Consider the following 14469-nt stretch of genomic DNA (forward strand, 5'->3'; position numbering starts at 1 on the left):
AAAGACTGGAGTCTCATACTGTGGGGATCATAGGTACAATTTCTGCTGCTAGGTCATCACAGGTTGATGCAACATCATCTTATAAAGACTTGTTTAAAGCACAAACCTGTCACATCATACAGTTATAAAAATCGCAGTAGAAGATGCAAGTATTTTAAGGTCAAAGAAGAATATTCTGCTCAGAATGAGAAGTCACATGCCCAAAACCTCAAGCAGAAAACAGCTGGCAGAACTACCAAAGACTAATTTAACATTTTGCAGCACAACATGTACGGAAAAACTGTGTGTAAATCCACATTTTGGATTGCAACGCAACCTCAGCTGCCACGTTTCTGATACAAATTGATTAGCATTGCTGTTAAGCATAACTCACCTCCACATGTTAAGAGATTTTGTAGAAGCACAAGGTGCTCAGGGCATGAACATCTTGGAGTTCCATCCCCTTTGGCAATGCAGATGTGTGAACACCCACCATTGTCACGGGAGCATGGATGCACAGCTGGTGAAACACAGAAAAAGAATATTATGTAGCATGAAAGAATGAGAACTATTCCTTGATAGGGTAAAATCAAAACTACTCACAAACCACTTTTGTCTGAGTAACTAAGATTTCACAACAAATTATTAAGAAGATACATACAGGATTTTTCAGTGCAACGCTTGAAAGCGGATTTATTACTTCGTAAAGACCAAATTTCTCGCCGTCGTGGTAACAGAGCAACCTGATCAAGTCAAAGATGCCCCAGCCCATTGCAGGGGGCTGGAACCGATGACCTTCAAAACGTCTCTTCCAACCCAAACCATTCTATGATTCTATCATATGGAGACCTTTCAAGAACTTCTAAAAAGAATTTGGGAGCTGAAGTGAAGAGAACTGAAAAGGCAGATTTGAGAAGGCTGCATTTACATCTTACCTAGATACCCTACCTGCATTTCTAGGGTAGGCATCAAGAAATAATATATGTCACTGCAGAATGCCAACCTGCAAAACCCTCAGGATTTCTCCTTTAAAGAGCTTTTAATACCTAGTGCCTCAACTTCCCTGTTCCTCACAAAACTGCAGTACAGGCACAAATATTTTTCAGTCTCTTTTTAAAGATAGGAAGCTACACATTTGTGTTCCCAATCAGTTACTCTCAGAAGCACTGAGAGGTCCTAAAAGAACGACTTTTAATGAACACTAGGTGGATACGAAACAGGCACAGACATGGGAGGTCACTGTCTGATGACCCCAGCCCAACAGAGTCAGAAGAGACTCAATTTCTTGCCTGCTTATTCAGGCTGATAGCTGAGCATCTGCTGCAGCAATCTGTGGGGATACAGCCTGTGTTATTTGTGATGCTGCTCAACACTGCATTTTTTCCTACTGCTCAGGAACTAGAAATTATATAGATACCATAATTTTTCTGCCAAACATGTTTTCCAACTGTCCAGGCTTCTCGTCAACCTGCTTTCTACCTTTAACAAATTTATTAGTTTATACAGGGTTTGAGACATGAGTTGTTCACAGAAGTGCAGGTATATATACACCTGTCTGTGCACATGTGTATTTACTCCTCTGTTGTAACAGAAATCACATATATAGAAATTTTTCAGCTGCAAAAGAAGATTAATTTTCCCCATCTTTAATAAACACATGGGGTAAAAGCAAACCTCTTTTTTAACACTGTTGAGAATTAAAGAAAAAAAATCTTTTTGCTTCAGCCAGTATTACCTTTGAAATATACCAATATATGTGAAATGTATTCAGTGGCACAGAAGAAGAAAAGCTGGGTATTGCGAAAGAAAAAAAGAACCTCTGGATCATGATTACCCCATAGAATCTACTGCAGTTTAAATGTTTATGTTACCTGATTTGTAACAGCTTACCCACATACACAACTTCAAAAATACTTCCAGCCATCACAGACACCAATGGATGTGACACAGAGCATTTGTTGTGAAGCTGAATCACTTCTGAAAATTAAAACCTTATACACCAGTGTACCTCCCTATATAAGACAACTAATCACATGCAACAAAGAGACCCCATATCTTTTTTGTGATTTTATATTCTCTTTTACAATCCTGTTAAGCAGGAGGAGCAGTAGGTTGTCACTTTGAGGAGCGAATCCTTGAAGAGGTTTCTGCACTCTCCACCAAACCACAGTAATTTGGACCACTAGACCAGAAAAAGAACATCCTACATGCACGATCCCTTTCAGATGTGAGCACCTAAAATACTCCACCTCTGTTGGGAGAGAAATTCCACATCCACAGTACAACTCATTGTAGGAGCTTCCTCCCCACTTTGCTCCCTCACTGCAGACTTTTACATCATCCACCGTGCCAGGTCAAAGCAGTCATACCTTTACACATGGGTCTGAAGCACCTGGAGAGAAGGCAAGTACAATCCTTTTGGTTCTTATTAGAGGTTTTTCCAAGACCTATTACTTGATTGTACTTAGAAAATTAACCACCAGAATTTTAGGCAGCTATTAGACTGAATTCAGTGTCATGTGAGCTTGTACAAATCAGGTAACTCAGTGCCACGATATCACATGTTCTAGCTGTGCAGCAATAGTCCCCTCGAAAAGAAGGAGAAATTCGTTTCTCCTCCTCTCCTGCAATCCAGACAGGTCAAGTTGAAAACATTCCACGGCTTATTTGAAGGCCACGGGCAACATTATTACACTATTCAGCCAGATGAGGACTTTGAGATGCAATGACCAAGACATCAGATACTGAAACTCACAGAATTCTTCCATATCAAGCTCTTCCACAGCATGAATGCCTGTTAGGTGAGCAATCCGGCCTTGAATTCTCGTCCTTTTGTACCCATTCACTTTCTCCACTCTCTCAATCATCTGCTGCTGACGATCAATCCAATACAGGTGATTCCCCAGCACAGTGAGTCCCATGGGCTGAAGAATGTTTGAGTCCTCCAGGGTCACACGGTTCGCACCTGAGACCAACAAAAACAAAGACTAGTTTTACACCAGTCAACTTCTAAGTTATTCCTTACAAAAACATCACAAAACAGCTTCCCAGCTAAAATCAAACCAAACCTTGGAGACCGTGAGCTACAAGGTCATTGACTTTATCTGTCTCTGCAGACCAAGGCTCTGCTTGTTCGGTCTCATCTCAGGTAAACGCTACCAGGTGCCACATCCCGAGGGCAAGCAGGTAGAACCCAGCTCATCCCTGCACAGACAGGCTGGTCAGCCAGCCATGCTCAGCCTCACACTGACATCTCTGTTATGTGCTACTCTGAGCACTCCCAGAAGCTGATGCAGACTCAGCTCTCAGGCCAAAACTCTTACAGTGCACTCACACACGGCGCAGTACATTTTTTCTGGAATCTATAAGCAAGAGTGAAATACAACCAATTTAGTTTCACTGCCCGTACTCAAATAAAACATACTCATCATGCAGAGCAAGAGGCCAAATCTTGTCACAGCCTATGTGACAACCACAGATACATGATCAAAAAGGAAAACCTCTTTTAAAAAAACCCAACTTTTTTTTATTTAGTAACCCACCAGAAAACCCCAACTTTAAGCAACTCAATATGCTCCTAAATAGGAACACTGTTAAATGCTCAGGCTCTCTGCTTTATAAAAATGCGTAAAAATCAGCTTTAAGCCAATGAGTAAAAAAGAGGTCAAGTAAAAATGCATTTATTATCAGTTTTCACTTTAATTACTTGAAGTCTTCTACTGCGTACTGCCCTACACTTAGAGCCATTTAATTATTGCTTTTATTATTCTTTTCTAGGGTGAAGATATTCCAAATCGTTCTATTAATTCACTGAAACCATTCTGACCCTGTGTATGCCTATGTAACTGGATATATTTGATTTAAAAAATGAAAATTTAAAACAAAAGAACTTGGTGCTGCTTCTGCTCTCATAATTAATTTTGGAACTATGACCTTATGTCTGCTTGTATATAAAAAATGTACGATTTTAGTATCTACACAAAATGAGATTATACAAATACTATGAGAACTGGATTCAACTAATTTGCTGCATAAATTATCCAGAGCTCAGCCAAACATGAGAATGTAACATTAGCACGTTCTATTAGTTTTGCACATGGACCTGTTAGAACAGCTCCAGAGGAAGGTCATGAAGATGATCAGAGGGCTGGAGCACCTCTCCTATGAGAACAGGCTGAGAGAGCTGGGGTTGTTCAGCCTGAGAAGAGAAGGCTCTGGGGAGACCTTAAAGGAGCCTTTCATGATACTTAAAGGGAGCTTATAAAAAAGAGGGAGAGGAACTTTCTGTATGGGCAGATAGTGATAGGACAAGAGGGAATGGTTTTAAACTAAAGCAGTTTAAAACCAGCTTTTGGTCTAACTCCAACTGAAAAATTCCAGAACTTTGTAAAGAAAATTGTTAGATGGGTTTATAGTTCTTTCATCCCTCTCTGAATGTTAAGCACTGACATCTGAGGCTATTCCCTGGTTTAGCAGGATGCTTTTAATCAGGGTACAGCTCAAACTTCAGGAACCTCCACAACCATGTCACCTCTACAAGTCTACGATGGAATAAGGGTGTCTAGACCAATCTAATTGGCATGAAGGATGCTATACACAATTTTGGTCCCATTTATTCAGCAGCCTTAGTTAATGCTAAAAACCTTTTAGTAACATATGCCCATTTTAAAGTATTTTGCACAGAAAATATTATTTAGAGGAAGTAATTCAAATCAACATCACTTTGGCTCTCAAATTTCTTCTGAAGTTGTGATGTGAGAATGAAAAGCATTTTAAAATAAAAATATGCTGCTAACCCGTTAAAAATCAACATCTCAATGAATCAAATTACAGTGAGCTCAGCTGGATCAAATATAACCACAGTTTTCTGGCTACAGATACATCTCTCTCTAGTTTATAGACATTGTTTTCTTTTAATCCTGTAGCTTCCCCCTACATTTATATTACTTATAAACTTTGATTCTTTGGCTGTGACTGGATGTAATTTCTATATAATTTTACTTGGTGCCTCCTCCTTCGCTCTTGGATACCACTCCAGCATATCTGCATAACATGAAGCCTTGTCATCTTGTCATTTCACTTTCAAATGTCTTCCTAGAGCACTTCTTTTATCACTAGAGAAGCCCCTCTCAGTATCTATGATGCATTTTGTGTTATGTGTCCCAATCTGTCACCTTTTCTTCTCAAATGTGGTTTGTTTCATTGGTCAAAGTCTTGTCTTCCTCTTAACTTATTTTCTCCTACAAATCTTTGTAGGTTTCTCTGATGCCTATCCTGGACTGAACATTTTGTGGCTGCTCAGGCAGTTTGACAATACTCCCCTATTCAGCTTGGGAACTGAAGAAAGCCATGGGCTGCTCTACCTTCCCATCTGCAGCTTCATCGTTTTTATCCCCTCTTTGGAAGAGTCCAACCTTGAGTCAGTTTAGGTGCTCAAAAGAAAACTATCCTTGTAAAAAGGTGAACAGCTTTCTGCTGTTTTAGTTCATTGCTTCACTGCAACACAAGGGAAGGATGTGACTACGTGGCAAGAAGAGTCACCAAAATTGGAGATTCAACCCTTTAGGGGATTGTACCGATCACGGTAACAGCCCAGCTTCTATTCCTTCACACTTGTTCCCTTCTCTCTGCACGTCCTTTATGGGTTTCATTTCTCATCATGGATGATGATGAGAGAACAAATCATGAGACAGGAAGTAGGGCTATTGCACCCTCTGTTCTACACTGCTCACCAGAGCCAATTTCTCCACTTCTTCAGCACTCAAGTGCTTTTAAAAGTCAACGGTGAACCATTCTCTCTAAGATCCATGAGATGCTATTGCTTTGTATGTGGAGTAGTAATGCTTTATATTGCTGATGTGGGAAAACTGTGATGAGTTAACATCTCTCCACTGTGTTGCAACAATGCTATTTCAGATGAGCTGTCTTATCATCCAGATTAGAAAAAAACCCCAAATCACTGCCCTTTCTTCTGTTTGTTTTTCTCAAGCTACCTTGATTTACTAAGCTGTAAGCTCCAGAGAAAGAAAAATTGAAAAGTGTGCAAACTTTTCAAACCACTAAGAAAAAAAAAGGGGTACAGAGGAGGTGATTTAGGGGCTCCATGACTAACAACCCTTTCAGAACATATCAAAAGTCAAATGGCTGTCTTGGAGGGTGCCAATCATTACAGTCATGTCTATTCTAATTACATCAAAGATGGGAGCCCACCAGCAAGTGCTGTCTGTGACTGCCTACACAGAAATGGCAACGGTGGAGATCAAAGTCACCAGGGTCATCATCAAAGAGGGAATGATGTCCTGTACATGTTAACACTGCGCTGCAAATGTTTAACTTCATACCACATACCTGACAGGTCACAGCTTTCGATGCGCTTCAGATCTGCATCCACCCAGAAAAGCTTTCCAAGTTTGTTGTCAACCACCAGTGCTACCGGTCGGATCAGGCCGGTTGTAAAAAGCACTTCTCTCTCTGTGCCATCCAGGGCTGCACGCTCAATCTTGGGAGCTCTCTCCTGCATGTTGGTGAAGTACATGTACCTGAGAACAGAGACAGCACCGCTGAACTGGGAGCTCCAGGGGCAGGCGACGCCCCTTTGCGCACAGCGTCTTGTAACCCACGTTGTAAGTGGGAATAGTTTCACAGGAATGGCTGGGGTGACTGCTCCCAGGTGCAAAGATCCAGATCCAAACATCTGCTAACTGACACACTCAGCCTGAAATTAATAGGATTTATCTCTGGGCCACAAAGTGCCTCAGCACTGCTGCACCAGCAGAACTGCTCCTGCATGGAGTCTGGGGTTGTAAGAACTACCACAGACCTTCGGCAACTCTCCCTGGGTAAAGCTGTCCCCACTTACAACTCAAAGAAGTCCTTTCTGACAAAAAAACATTAACCACCACCTCATCTCCTTCTAGGTTACCTCTCCTTCTAAGCAAGTAGAATTTCCTACCAAACTTGAGAATCAAGATTACAGAACAACAACTGAGGATGGCATGTTCCTGACATCTTAGTTCCATTAAATTTTTTCTATCTCTCTAAGCCAGTTCAGTTAGTTGCAAACAAAAGCAGTCTCTGCCCTCCTCATGCATAGAGAAAAAAGAGTTTGTGGACTCCCACGATGAACTGACACCTCTTTAAAAGGAAAAGTCCACTATTTTTCCAGTGGTGAGTTACATGGGCAAACTCTCCAACAGCATGGGCTGCGTTGCTGCAAAGCCTTTCCTTATGGCACCAGGAGGGGAGGCAGCAGTCAGAACATGCAGCCAAGGGAGAGGTGGAGGAAGGAACTTCTGTAACCATGGCAGAAGTTGTTGTAGATCACTCATTCAGCTCTCCCAGGCAGTCAGTGTTTAACATAGTGTCTTCCTCATTTTTCCTCCTTTAATTTATAAACGGATTTAGCGTTAAATCACTTGAAAACCTGACTAGAAAGGTTGAGAGTTTTAGAGATCAACAAACCCAAACTCCCATTTTAATGGAGACAGCAGATAAGCTTTTATAAATACAAACCGTATCCAAGTGACTTAGTCCCAATAAGATTAGAATCTTTCCTCTAATCCCCCTCTCCCCACAAGAGCTTTTGAACTGTGCAGAGTACACTAGTATAAAACACCAGTCCTATAAACGCTCCAGACAGTCTCTGAGTACTACTGAATCCACACAGTTGTGAAATATTGTCATTCAACATCTGTCAAGCACATGGTAAGCCATTTAGCAGTAAACTGGGATTTTAGCATCCAAGTTACTCAAGAGAACAGTAAAGGACCATATTTGACATCTAAGAAGGACCATATTTGACATCAATGTACTAACTACCAGAAGCAGAGAGGGTGTCTGTTGAATCTAACCAAAACTGCTTTGCAGTAAAACAACATATTTTCCTCCTGTGGGAAATCACTCTAGTGTATCCCACCTGCTTCAATTAATTTCAGATGTTTTAAAGATATACATTACAGCAGAACTAACTTAAGGGGTTTAAGTGTTCAAGCCTTATAGTACTTCATTATCAGGAACAGTTGTAACAAATTAGGGGCTCCTTTCTTTACCCCCAGAAACATTTGTTTTATGACAACTAAACATTTTTGATCCAGTTTCTGAGGTGACACAGACTCTTGTTTTTCCTGTTAGGTGGCAGGGCTGTGCATCCACACAGAAAACAGGTTAAGGTGGTTTTACTTTGCTGTCCCCACCTGGGTTAATGCCTCACACGTGGCTGTGAGGACAGAGGCAAAGGAGAGAACAGGAGGAGCAACCTGGACACCTTCAGAACCCAGAACTGGATAAGCAGTCACCTACACCCTGAGCAATTTTCTAAACTTCTCTTTGTATAAACAGACATCTGCAGCACAAGATTCCCACACACAGAGCTGGCACAGGTGCCAGGAGCGCCCTGTACAAGGTAGGAGCAGGAAGGAAGCTCACCCTCGCTCTGCGTTCACGACGATGGCTCTGGGCCTGTCGTGGTCCCCTCGCAGCACCATCCCGATGGATTCGCCGTTCAGCCGGTGCACGTTGACGGAATTTGTGGCCTCACAGGTCCAGTACAAGGTATGGCTGTATATATCAATGCTGAGGTCGTGTGGCTGCTTCTCCGGGTTCTGACTTTGGTTTGGGGTACTCATTACAGTGAAAGGCTGCAAGACAACACATGGGCAACAATTTCCAATCATTATTCTGATGACTGACTGAAGAACACTGATTGCACAGAAAGCATGGTTTACCTGCCTGATGGTTTAGAAACCCCAAAACCCACAATCCTAAAAACGTTCAGTAATTCTCATATATAAATAGAATATCCGTGAGTAAGCGCTGACAAGAGCAGTTGACAGTGATGATCCCTTGGTGTGGCAGATAGAAGAGGAAGGTCAAGTATAAAGCAAAAGCACACAAAAAGACTGACACAAAACTATATACAAGATGTACACTTGCCTGGGTGCCATCATCTTTGGCTCTTTTTATAATATTCTGGCGTCCATCCACCCAGTAGATCAATTTATCTAAGGGATCGTAATCAATAGCCTTGACATTTCTCAGGCCATGCATAGGTAGGATTATATCTGGGCTTTGTTGGTCATCAGGTACCATCCTGCTGATGGCAGATTTCTGGCTAAATAGCAGGAAGCTAGCCGGGGCTGAAACAAGGCAGAACAGAATGCATGAGAAAGAAAGTACAATTCCCAAAAATAGATCCCCACAGAAGAAAGAGAATTTTTAGAACAAATTCGCAAAGAGACATTAATATTCGCAACGAAAATGAAATAACTCATAACTGGGGATTTTTGCTATAAAGTTGAAATGTTTCTTTTATAGTTATAGAAGGAGATCAGATTAAATCTGCAGGACTTGCCTTTCAAAAACTCACCCTTTCATTCAGTTAAAATTGTCTTATATGCTACTATGCACCTGTTTTCTATTCATGTGCCATTTTTACTGGAAACTTAAGTTCCTATTGGTCAACCAATCAACTCATGATGCAAGAAGAAAACAAACTTGCATGTATTTCAAGTGCATCTGCAAGCTGGGCAGTTAGACTATTTACCGAGTGTTATTTTAGCTGGCTTTATCAAGCATTGTAAGAGAAAATGACATTTTTTATCGGTAATTTCTTTTCCACCCACCTACACACACAGCTGAATCACCTAGAAAGCACTTCTGGTAAAACTAGAAAGACCAGACTTGACAGCACTGTCATTTCTAAGACTTGAAATACAAATCTTCAAGCCTAGTACATGTCACAAAAATGGATATAAAATTCCATACTCTGTCCTCATATTCAAAGATCACTTTTTAAGCCAGAACCTTTGAAACACACTTAAGACCCCATTCCTTTTGCACCTGGGAGCCACAAGCACTGAAGAAAACAGTAGAAAATAAAAAGGCTTACAACTACAGTTCCTGCTGTTGGGATCCAAGGTGTAATGAGCAGCACAGCCACACCTAAATCCATTTGGGATGGCAAGGCACAAGTGACCGCAATGGCCGTTATTCTGCACACAATCATTCAAGCCGTCCTGACGAGAAGAATGGAAGACCAATATATCCATCACAAAATCCAGATGGCCCTGAATAAGCGTCCTGTTCTTCCCACTGGTCTTGTCTGCTCTTTCTATGCTGTGAAGATTCCAGTCTGTCCAGTAGATGTAGTCACTGTACTGGGTTAATCCAAACGGATGAGGTAGATCATCTGCTATGATTTCTCGTTCTTGTCCTGCAAAAAACAAGGATAACCACCTAAAGGACAATTCCCATGGCATAAAATGAAGAGTGTGACTGGCAAGCAGAAAAATATTTTCTTTCTTTTTAAAACAAAACCTCATTTTCCAAATCAGCATCATTGGATTCTTTATTAAGGAGTATCTGCTCAAGAGGTAACATAAACAGTTGCATTCAAAAGCCCTACCTTGATACCCTCTTGCCTACAGAGCAATTTGAAATGATGCCAGTCTATTGTAATCCGAGTAAATACTACTTCATATGTCTCATGTTTATCAACCCAAATAGACACTGAAAAACATATTCAAGAATACTATCAGCTCCAGTAATCACTTAGGCCAGTAAAAAAGTCCATTAATATGCATGAAAGCAACAACAAACTTGATATTCACAGAGAAACTGCTATGAGAAATTATGGTGCTTCACTAAGGAAACAAATCTTTTGCAGTGCAATTTAACATACGGCTATCCCAGGAGTTTAGGAAACCATTTGTTTGGCAGAAATCTCGATACTCCCACACTCAGTGGCTCAGTTAGCAACATTTATAACAGATTTAACACCTTCTAGAGGATGGTCTCTGACAGAGATGCATTACTGAAGTAGATAAAGTCTTACTTCAAACCACCTTCCTCAACATTTTCAAGCATAAACCTCTATGAATCTCTGCCATCAAAGATGTAGCCTTTAGCAGCACCATCTCCTTCTGTCTCAGACATCCAATGCTACCTCATTTTTCTTCCTCTGCCCTACTTTCTATTTCACCAAGACTTGAGAAAGAATAAAATAACCATAAATCAGAACATGAACACTGGTCAGAAGCCAGAAATAAGAGATAGTACTTCAACAGAATATTAGGCTAAAATATCAGGGATGATTTACAGTGAACCTGTAAGTTGTCCTCACTTTGACAACTCAGAGGCCATCTCTGCTCTGGTACAACACAGACAGTTTCACATCAATAGAGAGAAATGACACCTTATCTCACCACCATTATAAATCATCATATGGTTACGAATTTATGAAGGTTTTTTTAAATTTTCTCAAACACTTAACCCTCCATTTCATTTTATAAGAAAATATATACACAGGTTTACTATCAGCTACACTGTTCAAATTTCACATTATTCAATTACTTTACTATGGCCAGTGCATATTTCTGTGCTGGCTGGTGTAATATAACATTAGATTACCCAGCATATTTGATGACTCAATCATGCTTGTGTCTAAGTCAGTCCAGTAGAGCCTTTGGTCCACATAATCGATAGTGAGGTCATTGGCACGCCCCACTTTGTCCACCAAAGTGATGCTGTTTGTCCCATCCATGTAGGCTCGAACAATCCTGGGTTTACCTCCCCACTCAGTCCAGTACATGTATCTGCAATGAGAAGTGCAACAAAAACAGGACATCAGCCAGGTACAGCTGCATGCTCTTGCCTTTCTAAATTTCTTGGCAGCACTTGGAAAAACAAAATAACCCACACAGTTACGTGCAGCACCAAAATGCTCCTTTTTTTCCACAAAGGCAGAAGAGCATTTTTGACAATTATTAATTTTTTGTTACAACCCATATGACTGTGTAAGGTTTACTGCCTTTTCAAAGACTCTGAAGAAACAGAGCTGTGCCAAATAATTCATTACACACAAGAACACCCACACAAAGCTTTGAAAAACAACGGAACCCCGTACCCTTTGGTGGGATCAAGAGCCAGAGATCTTGGGTTGTCCAAGTCCTTCCACACAAGGACCTGCCTGTACTGTCCATCCAGGCGGGCGACTTCGATGCGATTGGTTCCAGTGTCTGCCCAGTAGAGGTTCTTTCCCATCCAGTCTACAGCCATTCCCTCAGGATAATCCAGCCCAAACTCAATCACATGTTCAACAGAGCTCCCATTCATGAAAGCTCGGCTTATGGTCTGGAAAACAATGGTGTAAAAATATTAAAGTGCTTATGAATGCCCCAGTGAAATAAAAAAAAATAATTAACATGAAGCTTGGTGTACAAAGAGAAATTAATACAAAAAAATCCAGTCATTGTTACATTTAAACAACTAATTTCTGTTGTCAAAAACGACATAGAAATTGTCAGGAGAAAAACACCTGAATTGTCAGAAAGCTAGTGGTTTCTGATGGCCAAACCAAGACATCTGAAAAGGACATGATTTTCAGAAAGCAGTATGTAGCTGCAGATTTTTCCTTGACCCTTCTCCCTCTCTTCTATTTGCACACAAGAAGCTGTTTTTAAAAATTATTTAATTTGCTGTAATGTTTTAAATCTCAGAAACACATCTCAGTGGTATCTAAATTAAATTGATTCTCACAATCAGTCACCTGGAGCACATTTACTGATCCCATCCACATTTTAGTTATGCACACTCATCAAAATAAAGTCATAGGGCATGGACTGCACACACATTAAGTGACTCCTAACAGCACTGAAATAACTCCCAGGTAAACAGTAACTTCCAGGACCAAATATTCACCCTTGCTTATCAACACTTAGCAATCAGTCTGCATACCTGCCAATATTTCAGTTATTGATTTCTTAATAATTTGATACATGAACACATTGAATTATTAAGAAATCAATATGAATGAATGTGTAAGGGTCAGAGACATTTTATACTTTTAAAGGTAAATGCCAAACCCTGAAATCACATAGTGTGGTTTTTGAAAATGCGTCCTCCTACAACCAGAGGCAGGCGGCGATCAGGGAAGCGGTGGTCTCTGAAGAAAAGGGAGATGACTGTGAGCTCTGAAGTTATAATACCCGCTCCTAAGCAGCAAGATGTGGGGGACAAGGGGATTGAGAACCCAGAGGTGCTGGAAGATACCTGGTATGGAGTTGAAAATACAGTATGCTGGAAAATTCAGGAGGCAACAAAGAAGTAAAATGTTTTCCAGTCCTGCACAAAGTGAGACTCAGATCTACTCACTGATGCAGCTGAAGTAATGTGCTTTCCAGAACAAATGGTTAAGATGTCCATTACTCCTGCTCTCCACGTGCTTGTGTGAGATTTATTTAGTAACTGTGTCTACACTACACTAATTTATGACATTGGCACTCTTCCTGAAGGAATGGTATCCACGCCACAAGCAGCACTGTTAACACTGAAGCACAGCCCTCATCAGTCTTCACAAGAGAGGCTACAGAAACTGCCCGAGCCCTGCAGGCTCCAAAAGTGACCTTTGCCATGTTATGGCTTGGGCACACAGGCAAGGAAACTCTGATTGCTCTTGGAAAACCTATTAAGAGTCTAAATAGAATAATTTAGTTCCAGTGAAGTGAATCTGTCATTTTCTACCATATACTTAGTTCACTGCAAAAGGCCAACTAACACTGATGAAGAGCACAACCCCTAGTTCAGCACGCACCTGGATGTGTACCAAACATCACAGAAAATGTGCTCTGGGGCACACACTGAGATAGAACTGGGGGCAGGTGGGCCCTTAACGCAATGTGGAGGAGAATGAACAAATTCCCTAGCTTTTTCTGTGCCAAGCTGGAGCCACAGACTAACAGCAAACAATCCAAAGTCCACTTGTCAAATGTTAATACTGAGTACAACTGCCTTGCAAGAAAAAACTGGAAGAGGATAGAAAACTCAGGGGCTGCTGAGCTCAATGTTTAAATGACTCTGCTCTCTGACACAAAATCAGCTTTTCTACAGCAGGTACATATATGGATGCAATACATCCAGCATCCCAGATTTAGGCATTCGGTACAAGCAGACACCACTCTGGATTTTTATTTGAAGCAGGAAGATGCCTGTCACCCTACTGTGCATTCAGCAATGCAACTGTCTTCATCTCCAAGGGTCTCCTTGGATGCAATTCAATGACAACACTGGCAACTGCAGGACAGATCATGTAACAGAGACCTTTGTTAGATCAAAGTAACTGCTTTGCGGCTTTATAGTCAAGGAATTCACACGTCAGTAATACCTTCAAACTAACATCAGTCCAATAGATTCTGTTATCAGAGACATCAAAATCCAGAGCAGATGCTTCCTTGACTCCAGTAAGAGGAATAGCAACATCATTATTATTGGTTTCAAGGGAAATCCTATGAATTGCTGCTCTGCTTGTGAAAACTAAGAAGGCTTCAGGAATGATGCAAGTCTTCATGTCACTCAACAGCTCAAGGCCAATGGGACAGGCACACCTGGCCTCCTGGGGCGTAAAGAAACACAGATGGCTGCAGCCTCCATTGTTCTCTGCGCATGAATTAGTTCCTTTAAAAAAATAAATAAACAAAACAACAAACCAGAACAGAT

The 14469-nt window shown here is 41.0% G+C and overlaps 1 protein-coding gene across 1 annotated transcript in view; it reads right to left on the minus strand.

Moving 5' to 3' along the window:
* Window positions 1-14469, minus strand: part of LRP5 (LDL receptor related protein 5) — a 133436-nt gene that overhangs the window by 11678 nt on the left and 107289 nt on the right. The window contains exons 9-17 of the mRNA XM_040066760.2: window positions 14138-14427; window positions 11882-12108; window positions 11386-11570; window positions 9866-10189; window positions 8911-9113; window positions 8404-8615; window positions 6328-6518; window positions 2735-2944; window positions 374-499 (exon numbers count right to left, since the gene is read on the minus strand). Of these exons, the coding sequence (XP_039922694.1) occupies window positions 374-499; window positions 2735-2944; window positions 6328-6518; window positions 8404-8615; window positions 8911-9113; window positions 9866-10189; window positions 11386-11570; window positions 11882-12108; window positions 14138-14427 (1968 nt within the window). The remainder of the gene's footprint in view (window positions 1-373; window positions 500-2734; window positions 2945-6327; window positions 6519-8403; window positions 8616-8910; window positions 9114-9865; window positions 10190-11385; window positions 11571-11881; window positions 12109-14137; window positions 14428-14469) is intronic.

This window comes from Hirundo rustica, chromosome 6 (assembly GCF_015227805.2).
Source record: "Hirundo rustica isolate bHirRus1 chromosome 6, bHirRus1.pri.v3, whole genome shotgun sequence".
Lineage (NCBI taxonomy): Eukaryota > Metazoa > Chordata > Aves > Passeriformes > Hirundinidae > Hirundo > Hirundo rustica.